This window comes from Sciurus carolinensis, chromosome 1 (assembly GCF_902686445.1).
Source record: "Sciurus carolinensis chromosome 1, mSciCar1.2, whole genome shotgun sequence".
NCBI lineage: Eukaryota > Metazoa > Chordata > Mammalia > Rodentia > Sciuridae > Sciurus > Sciurus carolinensis.
Window position 1 is genome coordinate 192,003,809 of NC_062213.1, and position 18,512 is coordinate 192,022,320.

Genomic DNA, 18,512 nt, shown 5'->3' on the forward strand with positions numbered 1-18,512 from the left:
GCAGCACAGAGCGCTCGGTCAGGGCAGGTGGCGGCTGCCTGCAACGCAGCCTGCTCTCAAGTGTGACGGGCGTCCTGGGGCCTAGGAGAGTGGCCTCCTTGGGTCAGGGGCCCCCCCACCCCCCAAGTGGGCCACGCCTTCCCACTTCACAACCCTTGACTGCAGGAACCTTTCACCTGGGATGCCGTTCGACTGCTCCCCACCCTGAGAAGAGCCACTCCTGGGTCTCTCCCACCCACCCGGGCCCCCACCAAGGGATGCTTAGAGCACACATCACAATTTGCCTGTTTTACTATTTAAAAAACTTTTCTTAATTAAAAAATAATATGATCATTGCAATAAAAACAGGAAAAAGAGGGAAAATTAGATTCTTTCCTAATCCCGGCATCTGTGATAAACGCCACCTTCAAGTTGGGAGAGCGCCCTCGTCCTTTCTGGGTGGCATTCTGGGCGGGACCGTGTAGCTGCTTACACCCCACGCACCGAGGCTGTGACCGTCTGTTTACGGGCGGTCCCCTCACCCGGATCCTGAGCGCCTTGGGGCAGCGACTGTGGCTCTGTGCGAGGGCCCTCGGGACTGTGCCCAGTGGGAGCTGTGTCAACCTGGAGCGTGGCAGAGCCTTGTGCCTGGCAGGGGCTCCTGGGGACACTGGAACTTTGAGGTGGACTAACACTAGCCACAGTCAGAACAGTGGTGGTGACCGTTGTCAGTCAGGAGCTGGGGCCTGCGCTGGGTCTGTGTGACACTCGGGCAGGGACTGCGCTCCCTGTGACGGGCAGCCTGCGCCCCAGGGGGGCTGAGCAGGAGGCCGGCAGCTGGACACCTGGCTCTGCTCCCCAACCTCGAACTCTCTTTGGCTCAATTCCCCGTGTTCAGAAAGGGGACAGCATCCCCCTCCAGAGGGTGCCGCGGGGCAGGAAGAGCTGTCCTGTAAAGCACGGTGCGGCCCCGTGGCCCACGGCTGCCCCGCTGACCCCTGGAGGCCACAGGGCTGTGGACTCCAGGCCCAGGGCTGAGTCAGGGGTCCTTCCGCAGGCTGGCCACCTGCAACATTCCTGGGGCAACAGGGCTCGGAGGGAGACCCAGGCCCACCCTCGGGCTGCTGGTCTGATTCCGGCTGAGAGAAAAGAGCACTCTCTGCAACTTGGGAAGGTTTGGGGCGGTTCCCTGAGGACCAGAAATGACGACCCTTACTTTCCACCTAGCAGACAACTAGCCGCCTCCTAGGGAGGACAAAGCCTCAGTTGAAGTCCCCAGGTGGACGTGTGCCTGCCTGGGGAAGAGAGGGCGCCAGGCTGCCTCGTCCTCCTTGTGAGGCAGAGGGGAACAGAAAACCCACCCGTCTCATCTTTCGGGGGCACGAAGCCCTCCACGTGACACCTTAGCACCCCTGTCCCCCCTCTCTGTCACCCTGGAGGTCAACCCTGGTGACCGAATCCTCCCGCCCTCTCCATGGCTTCAAAGCCCACGCTCTCAGATCCAGGTGCTAGAGGCCGACGCAGCGAGGCCCAGGCGGGAAGGCTGCGACTCACGCGGCCTGGTAGATGGCGGTGGCCACCATGCACACGAACATGACGTAGAAGATGGGGTAGTCAAGCTGCAGATTCCCCTGGATGGACAGCACCAGCATCCCGGCCACAGCCTTGACCGTCACCACCGTCATGGAGCCTGCAGATGGAGGACAAGGGCAGGGCAGCCTCAGCGGGACATGGGGGGCAGGCTGGTATATGACCCTAAGGACCTGGTGAGCGATGAGGGGCCCGCTAGCAGTCAAGCTGCCACATGGTGGGATGAAGCAGTTGGGTTGAGTCTCTTCAACCCTCATCAAAGAAGCGGGGGCAGCAGGACAGACAGGCGTTTCTAAATGTTGCTCCTGAGCTCCCTCGATGGGCAGTGTGCTCGTCCCCTGCACCCGAGTGCCTGCCCTGAGCTCAGCACAAGGCCCAAAGGAGCTTCACGTGGACACATGAACTTCCTCTGAGCATCAGCCTCAGGCCGTCACAGGAAAACCCCTGTGCCAAGCGCTCAGGAGCTTCTTAATGCTCCGTCACTTGTTTAAAAACACTCCTTTACCCAGGACGTTTCCAGTGCCTTGGAGCGCACACGCCTGCACGCATACAGGTTCTAACACTTCCTTCTGTACGCTCCGCGGAGCACCCTGCTCGCCCCCTGCAGACCCCCGCTGTGCCCCAGGGCACAGAACGGCTCCTTGGCATGTACCGTCAGGTCCTCTGCCAAGCAGGGGTTAAAAGAAACAACCCCAGGTAGGAGACAAGTGGTGCCTGACCGGCTCCCTGCTCTGCTTCCTGTTTCCGCAGCTGCTGACTTGACCTTCTCCGGCCAACAGCCCGCTGCCCGGTGGCTTCTGGGCCCCTTGGCCACCGCACCAGCTTCCAAACACCAGCAGACACTGAAGACTGGCTCATGCCACCAGGCTGCCCTTGGAGGCTGCCCACGCCTCAGAACCACTGGCCTTCCCACCTTCCAGGAGAGGATGCTTCGGACTCGGATCCCTCCGAACCACTTGGAAAACAGTCACCAAGGAGCGAAGGGCCCACTGATGCTGCGGCAGGGATGAGCCTCAAAAACACCGAGTGCAGCCAAAGCAGCCAGTCACAAGGCTACCAGGTTCCACTTACAGCTGCTGCTCAGAGGGCAGGTTGTGGGGAAGGACGGTGCACGGGAGCCTGGGCCGCGGGGAGGGAACGGGAGTAACTGCCAGCAGCACAGGTTTATTTTGGGGTGAGAAGCTATTCTAGAGCGAGCACGTGAGGATGCTGCACAGCTCCGTGGCTGCACTAGGAGCCCCGCCGGGTGGGCTTCCAACGGGGGCGGGGGCTACGCCATGTGAATCCCAACTCCATAAGCTGCTCAAAAAACAGAACAACACAAGCCTGTGGCAGGGACGCCGCTTGGGGGAGGGGCAGAAGAGAAGCAACAGGAACCGGCTGCTCATCCCACGCAAGCCCTGGTCCTCCCTGCCATTCGGGGCTTCTCTTGTACCCTTTAGAGTGAGGACAGTGGCTCGAACAGGGAGAGCCACCAGCCAGGCACCACAGCATCAGCAAGAGGTGTGCCCAGCGGACACAGGCCCCCTTCTCCTATCAAGTTACAGGCAGGTGGGTCCTTTCTGTTTCTTCTCCTGGCGGAACCATCCCTCTAAAAGGACAGGAGAGGGATGCGGGGTGGGGAGGGGGAGGGAGGGGGAGGGGGGAGGGAGGGGGGGAGAGGAAGGGAGGGCGGAGGGTCCCGCTGTGCCTTGACTCCAGCTCGGATTCTGCACGACCCACAGGGCTCCTGCAGGACTCGCCACCTGCCCCCTCCGCCTTCTCTGAAGTGACCTCTGAGCTGTGTCCCGTGCTCTGGGTGAGGCTTCCTCCCCGGAACCGCCATCGCCCACTCACACCGCCCACGTGTTGGCCAATGTGCCCGCGGCCGTCACCACCTTCCACAGAGGCGCCCAGGACATGGTGCGTCTGTCCCACTGCCACAGCCGCTGCTCCTGGCACGTTAGGAGGCTTGTGATGGAGGGAGAATCCTGGAGATGAAGGGCTGCCTCCCCTGGCGGGACCCCTGCCCTGCGGCTGCCCGGGGCGCCCACCCTGGGGGCCCCAGCGGCTTCTCCATCCGAGGCCTCAGCTCTGTACACAAACCTCCGTTTCCTTCTGGGGACCCTGGTGGTGGCAAAGCCCCTTCCCTGGCCCCACTCACCAAGCAAAGCCACCAAGAGGAGAATGACGAGGACGCTGTTGGCGCTCTTCTCCTTGTAGAAGTACAGCAGCAGGCAGAACAGGACGATCACCACCAGCTGCGGGCAGCAAGCCGAGCTCAGGGGCCAGCGGGCAGCGGCCAGCCGACGTCCCTGCCCAGTGCGCCCACCGGTTACGGGCCCTCTGAGCTAAAGGACGCCAAGAGTTCCCCCCTGACTGACAGGTCCAGTGGGAAGGGAGCCCGAGGGAGGGGTGTTGCCGGTCGGCACAGAAGGTCCCACCCACTCAGGCCCGGCTGGGGAGATGGCCGCCTCGTCCAGGTGGAGATGGGCTGTCCCCTGTCCCTCCTCCAGGAGTGGCCCCATCACACCCGGTGGGTCCAAGAGGAGACACTCGTTCACCCAGCAATGTGGTCAGCGCAGTGTTCGTCCCCGTCCCAGCCCAGCCCCTGACCCGCGCAGCTCGGCGGGGCGTGGGCGGGGCGGAGGCGTCAGTCAGGAGTGAGGGGACTACGCTGAGCTGTGTCTAGGCTGGTGTGGCCGTGGGCAAGTCCACACCCCTGACCCTCAGCCACCCGCCGGGTGACAGGGATGGTGAACCCCCTCCAGGGCCACAGGCCGAGCTTACACCACAGGGGCCTCGTGGAGGGCAGGCCGGGCCCGCGCACTGACCCAGGCCATGGGCCGACACGGTCACAGTCCCGAGCAGCAAAGGGCGGGACCGGGCTTGGAACCTGGGCAGCCTGCTCCTGGGCCACGCAGGTCGCGGTGCCCCGCCAGCAGACCGTGCTACCAGACGCCCAGCCTGACGCCTGAGGGCTGTCCCCACCCGCATCATGACGTGTCCCTTCCACCCTCAGAGCGCGGACGTGTGGCCAGGCCGTCCCAGTCAAGCCCGCCCAGCACCCAGCAGCCCGGAGCAGAAACCTGGGACGGGGCTCGGCTCAGCCCACGCCCCCCAGGGTTGGCTGAGCGTAGAGGCCAAGGCAGAAACCTCAGCGGGTGCTGTGAAGAGGGAATGCCGACTTCCCGTAGCCAGAGGCCAGAGCGCAAGTGTCTCAGCGGCCCGACCCTCCGGCCTCCCGTCGGTGAGTGCGTGTTTTACTTGTTGCCACAGTGGGTGTGTGACCTTCTGTTGGGCCGTTTCTGGTCACCATCATCTTCCACTGCTGGGGACATGCCATCGGGCAGAGGCAGCGTCATCAGGGACGGCCCCGGTCCCGCGTGCGGTCAGGGGTCCCGATCTTCACCACAATTCTTCACGGTCCAACAAGCGCGCCAAGGCCCTTGGCGCTAAGTCCCGAGGTGGCTTCCTAGGCGTTGGTGTCCCGAGAGGCCACGAGTCCTGTGAGCACAGCTCACAGGTCTTCACATCCTTAGTGACTGGCACGTGGGAAGCACGTGGTGTGGCCAAGTCTCTGGCTGGCAGCGCTGCTTCGAGTCATGATAAAGACAGACGAACGGCCTGCCTGGGCATCTACCTCGCGCTGGGTGATTTACATGCCACCTCATGTAGCTCCGACTACCTTCCTAAGTCCAATGATTCATGCCACTTAACAGAGAAGGAAACAGAGAAGGGAAGTGACTTGCCCCGGGCCACACAGCACAGAAGGACTTGTGCTGAGGACACCCTGAGTGAAAGGCCTGCTTTGGGGTGAGGCTTTCTGGAAGGGGCAGGACTCTGGCTCTGTCCTGTGCTCATGGCTCCATGCCCACGAGGGAACCCTGGGCTGGCTGGCGGGAGGGAGATGGTCAGGGACTCTCTCCTCCTCCTGTGGGCCTTCAGAGGAAAAGCAAATTCAGGGAGCTTGAGGCCAGTCGGGGCCCCTGCTGCTCAGGTCAGAGGAAGACACTGAACACCCGTCACTGGCCCTGGGGGAGGCGGTGGCAGGCGGGGCCAGGGGGCCTGGCCTTCACACCCAGGGACCCCGAGCCCGTCAGCTAACCTCCCGGAGCCCCAGCTCCCCTCCATGAAATGGGGAGAAGGCCGACCCGGGCTGTTGGAGGACCTGAGCGGTGTGCCGCAGCCGCCCTGCAGGCCCAGGACGCCGCGAGACCTGCCGCGGCTCCTCCCAGCTCTGCCGCGCTGTCCCCGCTGTCCTGCAGCCTGGGGATGCCCAGGCGCCCTAGCTTTCCACAGCTTCAACAGCTGCGTGGTCCCAGGAAATAACACGCTACGTTGTTAAGGATTTTAACTTGTCACAGCGAGTTCCGTGGTCACTGCAGAAATCTTGGATGAAGAAACAAAAGTGAGTCCTGATTCCATCTCTCAAGACAAAGGCCTGGGGTTCGCTGTTTCCATGTGGTTCTTCAGACGCGGGCCGTGAACCAACCTGACAGCCCTCCAGAAGGGCAGGCTGGCATGGCGACACGTGCGCTCTAGATGTCGCCAAGGACGAGTGGCGCCCCCCGTCCTGGGACTCCTACGCCCCCCAGCACGGCCTCCGGGACCCAGGAGACGCGCTGTGACTCACAGAATCCCCTCCTGCTGGGTACTGAGGTTTCTGCTTTCAGGACCCGGCCCCCGGTCCCGCTGTCTCAGGTGAGGGGCCAGAGCCTTCTCTTACCATGTACAGGAGGAAAGGCCAGCTCACAAGGTGCCTGGTGATGTTCTCGCCCGTCATCTTCTCGTGGCTGTTGGGCGCGAAGGTCACCAGCAGGTAGGTGCCCACGATAGCCAAGCCGCAGCCCACAAAGGACAGGACGTAGCGCCCTGTAGGGAGAGAGGGGTGGTCAGTGGCCTCCGAGGGCGCAGGCCACACCATTTTGGGAGCTTCCTGCTCCTGAAACCATTTTAAGCTTTTTCAGAGACAGGGAAGTTAGAGTGTGGTCTGGGAACCCACGTCCCTTCACGGAGATTCTAAGTAGACCGTTGGCTATACTTGCTTGCACCTTCCTACCCATCTCGCCAGCCCTCTCTCCATTCACTTCTTATTTCTGGAGGCATCTCAGAGCAACCTACAGACAGTGGTATATACCTCATCCTCAGAGCTTTATAAGAATATCAGTGTCCTGGTCCCAGTCCTGGCCTCAGAATCTCCAAGGACAGAGCTCGGCCACCATTAGGTCACAGCATCTAGAAAGCCCACATCCTCTCGTCCTCCTGTCTCCCTGGTCTCCCCCTCTCTTCACTCACCTCCCTCTGGCTGCACGACACACTGATAGAAACACACCAAGTCTATTCTGCCTCAGGGCCTTTGCACCTGCTACTCCCTCTGGGAGCACATCCTAGACACACAGTGCCCAGACCTCGGCACAGAACTGGGCATAGTTGTCTACTATTATCTAGGTTTGGGCTCAAAAATCACCTCTTCAGAGACTCTGACCCTTGGCAAGTCTAGGCAAATGTCTCCATCTCCCAGTCCTGCTCTAAGAAGCAGTCTATTTTTTTCTTTGTGATACCAGGGGCTGAACCCAAGGTGCTTAACCACTGGGCAACAACACCAACTCTTTTTATTATTTTGAGACAGAGTCTCAGTATGTTGCTTACAGCCTTGCTAAGTGCTGAGGCTGGTTTCAAACCTGCGATCCTCCTGCCTCAGCCTCCTGAGCCACTGGGGTTACAGGCATGTGCCACTGTGCAGGGCTCTATTGTTTTCTGAAGCACTCTGTGTGATCTAGAATTATCTAATTTGATTGTCTGCTTGTTTATTGTACCCCGCAACACTCGCACAGAGAGACCATGATCTCTGTGGGAGCAGGAGCCCATCTGTCCTACTGCGGGATCCCCAGACCTACAACACAGCATGGCACTTGGTTACGGGGTTGGGGGGAACGCTTCTTCCCCAGTCCTCAGGTTCCCATGTGGAGGGACCTCCTTTAAAGTAACACTTCTGCTTCTAACAGTTGGTCCATGTTTTCAACTGGGTGGAGCTAATCTATTTTAAAAAGTTGAAACGTGGGGTTTTAAATATTTTTTGTTTGAGGGACAGGTCCCAGGGCTAACTGGGAGCTGGGGGGCATTGGGGGGCTGTGAACAAGTTCACCGGGCTGCGTACCTAAGCTGCAGGCTCCAATCCAGTGGTATTATTGGTAATAAGGAGAACATCGGCCTCCGGGTTTGACCCTATTGCTCGGGAACCCAGACGGGGAAGGAGTGCGCCTTTCATCGGGTCTCCGAAACTCCCAATAATAGATGCTCAATAAATATAGCCTGGAGGGAATGAATGAAGGTCCATTTTCAAAAGTCTGACAGATGGCTCTGCACGTAGCCCAGCCTGGGGCCGGTGATCAAAAACCCCGCTCTGAGGAGCTGAACCTGGACAGCAGCACAGAGGGGACAGGAGGCAGAGGTCTCCTAGGCGGGTGAGTGGGTTTCATCTTGAATGAAAGCATAGAATGAGGCTGGGGCTCAAGTCGATGGACTTACTCAGGAAGTCTTTCGGTCTCCATTTTTCCTTGATGAATATGACCCCTATGATGGCGCTGGCTGCAAAAGGGACGGAAGGAGGTGAGGCTGCTGTCCTGAGAGGACGCCCCGCCCGCACCCTCCGGCGGCTCCCCCCGCGGGGCTTGTTCCTTCCTGACCTCTCACTCCCAAGAGCCCGGTCCCGTCCCTGCTCCTCCACCTCGGGAAGGGGAGCACTGCTGGACACCCGCCTCTGGTGGGCTCTGTGGGCCCCGTGGGGACGCCGAGGCGGGAGAGGTGAAGGGCCCGTTCAGGATGGTGCGCCCGAGCCAGGCGCCGGCTCCTGCAGCGCCTCTGCCTCCCCTTCCTCTCCTTGAGCCCGCGGCGCCTGCAGGTGCTCGATGCTGGGCGGGGCCAGCAGTCACCGTGAACGGACCTGGGCCGCCCTCCAGCCCCGCCCAGCCGGCTGACATGGCCTCGGGAGTGACCCGGCTCCCTAGCCTGTGAGGCGCATCGGCTGGATCCAGCTGCCCCCACTTGCTGGGTCCTGACCGCCAGGAGCTTGAAGGAGCCACAGAGGACTGGTCGCCTCCTTGCTCTGCCTATCAGCAGCCACCACAGACCAGCCCCTGCCTTCCTCCTGTCCACCTCCCTTTCTCCGTCTCCGTCTCTGTGTGAGGCTCAGTTTATCAGCACACACTTCTCTTGAATTATAGGGGCAACTAAATAAGGTAGCACATGTAACTCATTTGGGCAGAGAGTAAATGCTCAATAACTAAACTGTTATCATTTAAGTGACCAACAAGCCACAGGTACCCAATGAATGGCAGTGGTGGTTGTTACGATTATTATTTGCAGTACCAGGGATTGAACCCAGGGGTGCTTTGCCACTCAGCCCCATCCCAGTCCTTTTTATTTTGAGACAGGGTCTCGCTAAGTTACTTAGGGCCTCACTAAATTGCTGAGGCTGGCCTTGAACTTGCCACCCTCCTGCCTCTGGCTCCTGAGTGGCTGGAATTACAGGCGTGCACTTCTACGCCTGGCTAGTTATTATCTTTAATATTATTTTTCCTGAGTAACCTCAGAAGCTCTAAGAGTTCCTTAGGTCTAGTGGCTGATACCGGAAATCTCATCATAATTCAGACTTTTAAGAATATTTAATATTTACTAAAGTTCAAAGACTAATATTTAAAGTGTTACTCACACATCTCTCTCTGCAATGGGCAGGAGAGAGATAAGGGTGCAAATCTAAGTATCTACAGGGGCTGGGCAATAATGTAGGTGCAGAAAATGGTCCAGAAGTCAACAGGGAAAGGCGGAGACCGTGACAAAGCCTTGCCTTAACGAGGGGCTTTCTGATGACACTACACTGCTGTGCAGGGAAAGAGCAGACTCTGCTCACCTGCAGGCTGCCAGTGCACCAGCCATCAGGGACCAGGCCTTAACAGGGTCAAGAGAGCCGAGTGTTCACGAATTACTTTGAGGAGAATTTTTTCTGGCTATTTTACTTGTGACCTCAGGCCCTCGAGCTCCTTTCTCTCTCACTGGTTTGAATACTCTGAGTTGCTGGTTCAGGGACCAGACATGGTAGAGGAACGGCAGATGTGGAAGTGAGTGACATTATTAAAAGGGAATCAGGGTGCCCTTCCTAGAGGCGCAGGGCATCTGAACCCCAGAGAAGCTGAGTTTATCTTGACAGTGTTAACATGCGCGGGCCAGGGTTTATCTTCCTCCTGCCGTGGAAATAAAAAGCCATTCTGACAAACTTCCTGAATTTTGAACAGGTTCTGGAGCCTGAGGCCCAGCTGCAATGGGCTGGGGAAGGACCGGTGCCCCTTTGGCCTCAGTTTCCTCATCTGTAAAATGGGAAGAATGACGGGGTCTCTGAGAAGTTGGTGGGAGGGTGGGAAGACCCGCAGGTGCTCACGCCAGGGCCCGGGTCTGACGCCCTTGTGGGCCTGAGCTCTTGTTCTCCCGGCAGGAGCTTCGTTTGAGGGGTGCCTCTGACCCTGGCGGTGACACTCTGGTCACACAGGCGGTGAGTCCCTGGGGAGGGCGGGACCCTCTTACCGATCATGGAGACGGCGCTGAGGGGCACGATCAGCGAGAGCGGGGCGAAGGCGTAGGAGGCGAACACGCCCAGCTCACCCAGCAGCATGAGGAACAGGCCCAGCCACCACGTCTTGGTCTTGAAGTAGGCGCGGGGGTCCTTGGAGCCTGCCAGGCGGATGTGGCAGTACTTCTGGAAATCCGAGAACGAGATTTGGGGGGAAACAACGCTGGGACGCAAGCCTCCTGGGTCTACGCCCCACTTTGCGTCCTTAGAGAAGAGTAAAGCCACCGCCCGCGACCGCCAGCTCCTTACTCCAGAGCAAGGCCAACGGGGAGGATGAGCCCAGAACCAGGGAGGCCGGTCAGGGGGCCACCGCACAGTCCCCGCCAGAGCTGGGGGAGGGAGCGCGGCACAGGATCCAGGGAGATTCTGGAACAGTCCTCCAGGTACCGTTGCAGGCACAGCCCGGGGTGGCCCATGGCCAGGAGGCAGCTGGACCTGGACAAGACGCCCACTTCCTGCCCTCTCCGCTCTGGACAGTGCCAGTGGTGGCGACTTACCTGGAGGTTAAGGGCGATGCTGACCACAAGGTGCCCAAAAATCGCCAGCAGGGCTCCAATCAGGTTTTCCTGGAAGGAAAGTTCCCAGAGAGACGTGAGTCCCCGCCCAGCCAGGGGACCCAGGAAATAGCTGACGCTCAACTAATACTGTCCCCATACAAAACCAACGCCCATCGCCCCTTCACCCCGGCCCTCTGCTGGGATCCTACTACCCAGGGCTTCTCTGGCAGCCTTGCTGGTTCACTGGCCGCCTGAATTGGATACCCCAAGAAATGCCATTCTTTGGCTGTGGGGTCACAATGACCAGTGAGGACTAACCTGCCCTGCTCCTCCCTGAGGGGCTGGCTTGTCACCCTCTTGCCCAGAAAAGCCGTTTGGAAACCAGCATTTACAGGAGAAATACAGGCCTGGGTCCTTTCTGCCCTCTTACCAGAGAGTCGCCCCGTTGCCAGAAGTACTCAGAGGCCTCTCAACTGGCTAAGTGCTAGGCCTTTCCATCACTCAGTCTCCAAAATGTTAATTCGTATCATCTTATGAGTGGGTTCAGATTCCTCAGCAGGGTATTTTTTTTAAATGACTATTAAAAAATGTATATTCATTATAGAATAATTAGGAAATACAGATTTTTAAAAAGAACGTCACAATAGAAAAGCCACCTGTAATTCTCCAACCCAGAGATAATTACTACAAACATTTTGGTTCTTATTCCTCTGAACTTTCTTCTGACTACACATTTTAGATGTCAATGGAAATGCTGCTTTACTCTATAAAATGAAAACCTGTTTTATAACCTGCTTTTATTTTTAACTCAATGTATTGTGAACATGTTTTCCTGTCGGCCCTGTTTAATTGGTTTTAAATAAGGGCCAAATAGTTCCTTGTTTGGCTGTGCTGTGTTTTAATATCATTACTGCTACTAGACATTTAGGCCATTTCCTTTTTATTGACTTATTTTCCTGCAGTACTGGGATGGAGTCCAGGGGCACTCTACCGCTGAGCCACATCCCCAGCCCTTTTTCTTTTTTCTTTTTGACACAGGGTCTCACTATGTTGCCCAGGCTGGTTTCAAACTTGTGATCCTCCTGCCTCAGCCTCCCATGTGGCTGGGGGTACAGGTGTGTGCCCAGCTGCATTTCCCTTACAAAACTTTGCTGCGATTGAATATTCTCGTACACGTGTTTGTGCACTTGTGTGGATTAGTCCCTTAGGATACACTCTTTTTTTTCTTTTTTGGCAATGCTGGGGTTGAACTCCGGGCCTTGCGCATGCCAGGCAAGCACTCTACGCCTTCAGTCCCCTTAGGTAAATGCTCAGAAACAGACCTGCTCTTGAGTGCACTGAGCTCAGCCGTTAGGCCACACCCTATTATGTCCCCGACATGCCCACCAGAACTATTCCACACACTGAAGAAATGCTTTATTCTGACCAAATATGAATCCTCCCTTCCCAGGATGCACCTTTCCTAGCCCCCTCTGCTCCTGTCACTCATCCCCCCTCCCTCCCGTCCCTCCCCAGGCTCGAACCCAGTCCTTGCTGGAGCAGTGTCCACTCTAGCAGAGAGCCCCCAAGGTGGCCGGAGCTGCCCGGGCTCCTCCTCCACAGGAAGGGATGAAGTCACCTTCCCTCTACGAGTGCTGAGAGGGAGGGAGGTCACCAGGGAGGGGACAGTGGCTGAAGTCCCCAGGCACAGCTCCCTTACTTCTCCCCCAGCGAGGCGCGGGCTGCGGCACAAGGGAAAGAGCCGGGGAGGGGGCGCCTGGCCTGGGGACACATAAACCGGGCAGGAACCGAGGGACGGTGGAGAGGATTCGTGTCACCTGTCCAGCTGGCTGCCACTGAACAAAAGGCCACGGGGGACAGAGCCGCTGCTTGGCAGCGCACTGAGGGACAGGCGCCATCTGCCAGCCGCTGCCACCGGAATCCTCCTGGAGCAGCGGTGGCCCGTGGTGAGCTCCCCAACAAATCACGTGTCCTGCCCGCGCCTCCAGGCGCTCTCCCCGGCCCTCGGTCGCTGGCCCCACTGCCTGGCACGACCACGGTGGGCGTGCCAAGTGTTCATAAGGGTCAAAGGCAAAACACTGGTGTGGTTAACAAGCTGCCAGGGCCCACGGGCACACCTTGGGGACTTTCTCCAAGTCCACTCAGGCTTCCCGGCTTGCTCAGCTCTGGGACCACGGTCACTGGCTCTGTGGTGGTCACCTGTGACCCTCACTCACCTAACTTTGTCCTCACTTCCCTTTTCTCCTGGGAAGAGCACCCCAGTCCTGCTGGGGAGGACTCCACCCTGTGACTCCCACGGGCGGTCTTGTGGAGACTGTCATCGATGGGGTCCAGGTGGTGGCCTGGGAGATGAAGGCTCCCCCACGGCCAGTCCTGCACGGACCCTTAGCTCCTGTCCCCGGGCCCCTGGAGACATCCTGGTTCCTGCCCTTCCCTCTTTTTTCCTTGAGAGCTGGTTTCTGTTACTTGCAACCAGAGCCCAATGGAACCAAGGCTTGCGTATCTTTAATCCAACTTCCTGTAACATGGCTGTTTTTTTTTTTCCCTTTCTCCTCTTTCTTAGAGTTACGACTTTGCTGAAAAACAATAAAAAACTTTTATTTTTAATCTCTATACATTTGTTATTAATGTGACAACTTTAAAGTTAAAAAAAAACCTTTACCATAAACGAAGTAATTTTTATAAATCTAACAAATTATTGTTACTGGTATAATTAATCTTCAATTCTCTTAAATTTCTAATGCTGCTCACATACAGTAAAATTATTTTACAGCTTTCATTTTGAAATGTCAACTACAGGACTTCTGTTTCTGGGAAGATGGGGTACACAGACTTTCCCCTACTCTTCCTACAACTACAACCCTGGACATGGAGAGTAGACAAACCTAAGACCCTGAAACAGGGGGAGAAGACAGGCTAGGGAACTTGTGACCCCAGGAATGACAAGGTGCCAAGTTCCCTGAGTTTTCTTTTGCCTCTTACATGCCAGACATGGAGCCAAAGAAGCCCCCACCTGGAAACACCAAAGGGAGCAGGGGATGTCGGGGGGAAGCCCCAGGAAAAGCCCAATTTCAGCCCAAAGACCAGGAGGCAGGTGGCTAAGCAAGAAGAGGTTTCAGACCATAAACTGCTCTGCCAAAACACAATGGGAAAGCAATATGGCGCCACCCCACCTGCACCAGCACAGACCGTGTGGAGAGCCTGGCTTTCTACCCTTTCAATGCGGCAACAGGCACCTGCCAGAACCTGAATGGCCATGTCCCTCAAATTCACAAGCTGAAGTCCTAAGGATGACGACATCAGGAGGTGGTGTCTTTGGGAGGCACCTTGGGAACGAGATTTGATTCCTCATGAAAGGGACCTGAAAGAGATCCCTTGGCTTTTCCATCACGTGAGAACACAGGGAGACGCCGCCATCTATGAACCCGACGGCCGGCCCTCACCAGACACTGAATCTGCTGGCTCCTGGATCGTGAGAAATAAATTTCTGTTTACGAGCTACCCAGTTTGTAGTATTCTGTTACAGAAGCCCAAATGGAATAAGGCAGCAGCCCAACTCTCCTTCTGGGACTGCCACAGAAGACCAGCTGGGGAGCCAGCAGCTGGAGAAGGAGCATCCCCTGCCTACCCGCCTGTGGAGACCACCTGGGAAGCCTGGACTTCCACGTCCCACGCACAAAAAGCCTTAATTTTGATGACGTCCAATTCATGTGTTGCTTTCTTTTGCTGTTCAAGCTTTTGAGGTCATATCTTAAAAACTGCTACCTACACGAAAATTTGCAACATTGTTTTCTTCTAAGAATTTTATTGTTTTGTGTGCAGTTCCTTGATTCATTTTGAGTTCATCTTTTAAGTGGTGAGAGGCCAGTTTCACTCCTTCCACACAGGTGTCTTGGCACTCTTGTTGAAAAGACTACACTTTCCTTGATTGATGGTCTTATCAAAAGAATCAGTTGAGCACAGATGTGTGGGTATATTTCCGGACTCTGTTCTATTCCACTGATTCGTGTCTACTCGGCACGCTGATGCTTTCAAGTCCGAGTCCTCTGACTCCATTCCTACTCGTCCAAGATTGTTTTAGCTACTGGGGGTGTCCTGCATTTCCATATGGATTTTAGGATGAGCTTGTCTCTCCCTGCCCCATGATTTTTGGTCAACTCCTTGGTTATTTAAGATGTTGTTTAATTTCCAAATATTTGTGATTTTCTCACTTTGTTGCTGTGGGTTTCCTTTGTTAATGATTTATAATTTCATTCCCTTATCATCAGGAATGATTTTGATCTTTTAAGTTTATCGAGACTGTATCTTCTATCAGAGAATGTTCCGTGTGCACTTGAGAACTGGTGTTTTGTCATTTTGAGTTGTGTGCTCTATGGATTTAGGTCTAGAGGGCTGTAGCACTGTTCAGGTCTTCCACTTCCTTGATGACCTTCTGTCTGGTTTTTCTACCCATTTTTGAAAGTGGGGCATTGATGTCTCTAACTATGTTGTTAGACTGTCTATATCTTCTTTTGATGCCTTTAGTTTTTGCTTCATGTATTTGAGGGTCCTGTTAGGTGTATATATTTTATACATTTTATAATATATTTTATATTATATTATTATTTTTATGTCTTCTTGATAGATTGACCCTTTTAACTTTTTTTTTGGGGGGGGGATACTGGGGATTGAACTCAGGGGCACTCACCACTGAGCCTCACCCCCAGTCCTATTTTGTATTTTATTTAGAGACAGGGTCTCACTGAGTTGCTTAGCACCTTACTGTTGCTGAGACTGGCTTTAAACTTGCGATCCTGCTGCCTCAGTTTCCCAAGCCACTGGGATTACAGGCATGCGCCTGGCTATAATTTAATCTTTTGAACATTATAACAATTTTTTGTCTTAAAGTCTATCTGATGTTAGTATGGTCATCCCTGTGCTCCTTTGGTTACTGTTTGCAAGGAATGCCTTTTTACTTTCAACCTATTTGTGCCTTTGAATCTAAAGTGAGTCTTCTGTAGATAGCATATACTTGGATCATGCGTTGAAAAAAATCTATTCTGACAATCTTTGCTTTTTAATTGGAAAGTTTAATCCTTTAATATTTAGTATAATTGGTGATAAAAAAGGACTTACTTCTGCTATTTTAGCACTTGTTCTCTATATGTCTATGTCTCTTTGTTCCTCAGTTTCTACATTACTGCCTCCCTTGGTTTACACAGCTCTATTTTCCAGTGTAAAAGGTAACTGAATTCAGGGGTGCTCTACCACTGAGCTACATCCCTAGTCCTTTTTATTTTATTTCTAAGTTGCTGAGGTTGACCTTGAACTTGGCATCCTCCTGCCTCAGTATCCTGAATCACCATGCCTGGCCCCTTATTATTTCTTTTACTATTTATTTTTTTAGTGATTTTGCTGAGTATTATACTGAGCATCTTAATTTTTTTTAACAATTCAGCTTAATTTAAGCAGTATACGCAACTTTGCTCCTATACAGCTCCATTTCTCACAATATGCTATTATCGTTACCTTTTTAAAAAAATTCTTTTTAGATCTTGATGGATCTTTATTCATTTATTTATATGTGATGTTGAGAATTGAACCCAGTGCCTTACACATGCTAGGCAAGTGCTCTACCACTCATTACCTTTTAAAAGGTAACCTCTTCATTATCTTTTAAAAGGTAACCACCTTATAGGTGTGGACAGAATTCTGCAATCCTATCATTTAAAAATGATATTCAGTACAGAGAAACAAGATGTATCCCATTTGTTTACAATAAAAATGAATTAAAAAATAAAAGACTGGACTCCTATGAACTGATGAAAAAGCGCTGAAATGGATTTACTGAAGGTCATTTTTACAGTGCACATTTTTGGGAAAGGGAAACCTCAAGGAAAATGAAGCAAAGACATACTGAAGGAAAGATGGCAGGGCAGACAGAGCTGTCCATGTTTCAGAAGATGGATCTCAGCAGATCAATAGGCTTCTTGAAAGTCTGTTAAAGCAGTTTTATAAATCTGGCTACTGGAGCAAGATTGCAGCCACCAAGAAAACTGTGTTTTGTGGAAGCAATAAAGGAGAACTTGTGCATAACAGAGCCGGGCTGTGTTAGTTAACTGCATGATTGTTAACTAAATTACATCTGGACAAAAAAATTCCTCTTGTAAAGCAAAAGATAATTGTGTTCTGAAGCATTCAATATGAAAACAGTGAATTTTTAAAAAAATGATATTTAACTGGAGTCTTTGCCAATTAACAGAAGGAACTTTTTGTTTGTTTGGTTTTGGTACCAGGGATTGAGCCCAGGGGAGCTTAACTCAGCCACATCCTTAGATCTTTTTATATTTGAGACAGGGTCTCCCTAAGTTACTTAGGGTCTCACTAGGTTGCTGAGGCTGGCTTTGAATGTGCGATCCTCCTGCCTCAGCCTCCCACGCTGCTGGGATTACAGGTGTGTGCCACAGTGCCCAGGAAGGAACTTGGTTTCTGTTCCCTAAGTGGCCTAATCTATGCACAAGTAAACAGTGGTAAAGGTGGATGTGGCACATATTATGGGACAGTGACAGCGAAGAGGAGGGATTTCACAGAAGGAATCTGCTCTGGGCATGAGGTCTAACTACCTGGCTTGGTGTCATGTGGCAGAGGCAGCGTGGAAGGGCTGTAACTAAAAGGCAGGATCCAGAGTGACATTCCGTGCTTGGCTGGCTCCTTATACCGCCACATGGCACCTAGCCCGAGGCAGTGTTTCCAACACACTTTCCAACGTTTGTGGACTGAAGACAACTGCAGAAGGCAACCTGCAGGACTCTGGAAACTTCGGGAGGAAACGCTCTTTATGCCTATGAAAGTGTGCCGGCACAGTAAGAAGGTGTCTCAGAAGTCGATGGAGCCCACCTTCATCCAGCCTCACCCTGTGGGCAGCGTGCCTGGCCTACCTCTGAACATGTTTCCTAACTGGACCATGGTGTCAGTGAGAGTCCTGACCCTCAGTGTGGTCGCAGGGACCAACAAGACAAGCCCAGGGGAGCAAGGGGGCATGGTTCTTGCCAGAAACCGAAGGGCTCAGGGAAACAGACTCCTGCCTGCAGGACTTCTCAGAGCCTTCGATAAACACCAACTGCCAATAGCTAGAAAGATCCATCGGCCGACCACAGGGCATCCGAGACCCTCCTGGGTGCTGGGCACATGCTAGCAGTGGGTGGTCGGGACTAGTAAAGAGCTCAGATTTTGGCAACTGGCAGAGCAGGCTTGTTGTAAAGACTGGAAATGATGATGACGATGACAAACAGCAGCACTTACTGGGTCCTCACTTATGTGAACTTTGTACACATTACCTCGTTGAATCCTCACAGTCACCAATAAAGCAGGAAAGGCGACCGCCTCACTTCACAGAGAAGACAGGCACCAGTGCTAAGAGGTGGCTGATAGCGGCTGAAGCACAACTGAGCCCAGGTGTCTGACGCCAGAGCCCCTGCTCTCAACCATGAAGTCACACCACCTGATACGTGAAGCTGCAGCACTGGGCCCGGGCTGGATAGGTCCTTGGTAAACAGCAGGCAACATCGGGGGCTGGATCCTGACCCAACGTCTCCAGGCTCAACGGGATACAGAGGTCAGAGGTCAGCAGAGCAACGTCAGGCGGGGGGGGGGGCGGGGGGCAGACCAGATCCCCACCCTGCAGGCCGAGCGTGCGCCAGGCACTGACTACAAACGTCACGCCCGTCCCCCTCCTCAGGCGATATGTATTAAATAGCTGATCATTTAATCCCACTGTGGGCTGAGCTACCTGAGAGCGCAGACGCACAGGGTGCCCTAGGAATGTGGGGAGGGTGTTTCTGAGGAATGACGGCTGAGATCTA

General features: G+C 54.4%; 1 protein-coding gene across 2 annotated transcripts in view; it reads right to left on the reverse strand.

Moving 5' to 3' along the window:
• Nipal3 (NIPA like domain containing 3) overlaps positions 1–18,512 on the reverse strand; it is a 46,483-nt gene that overhangs the window by 13,791 nt on the left and 14,180 nt on the right. For both annotated transcript variants that reach the window (XM_047553162.1, XM_047553152.1), the window contains exons 3-8: positions 10,672–10,740; positions 10,129–10,300; positions 8,080–8,139; positions 6,278–6,423; positions 3,713–3,809; positions 1,534–1,669 (exon numbers count right to left, since the gene is read on the reverse strand). In XM_047553162.1, the coding sequence (XP_047409118.1) occupies positions 1,534–1,669; positions 3,713–3,809; positions 6,278–6,423; positions 8,080–8,139; positions 10,129–10,300; positions 10,672–10,740 (680 nt within the window). The remainder of the gene's footprint in view (positions 1–1,533; positions 1,670–3,712; positions 3,810–6,277; positions 6,424–8,079; positions 8,140–10,128; positions 10,301–10,671; positions 10,741–18,512) is intronic.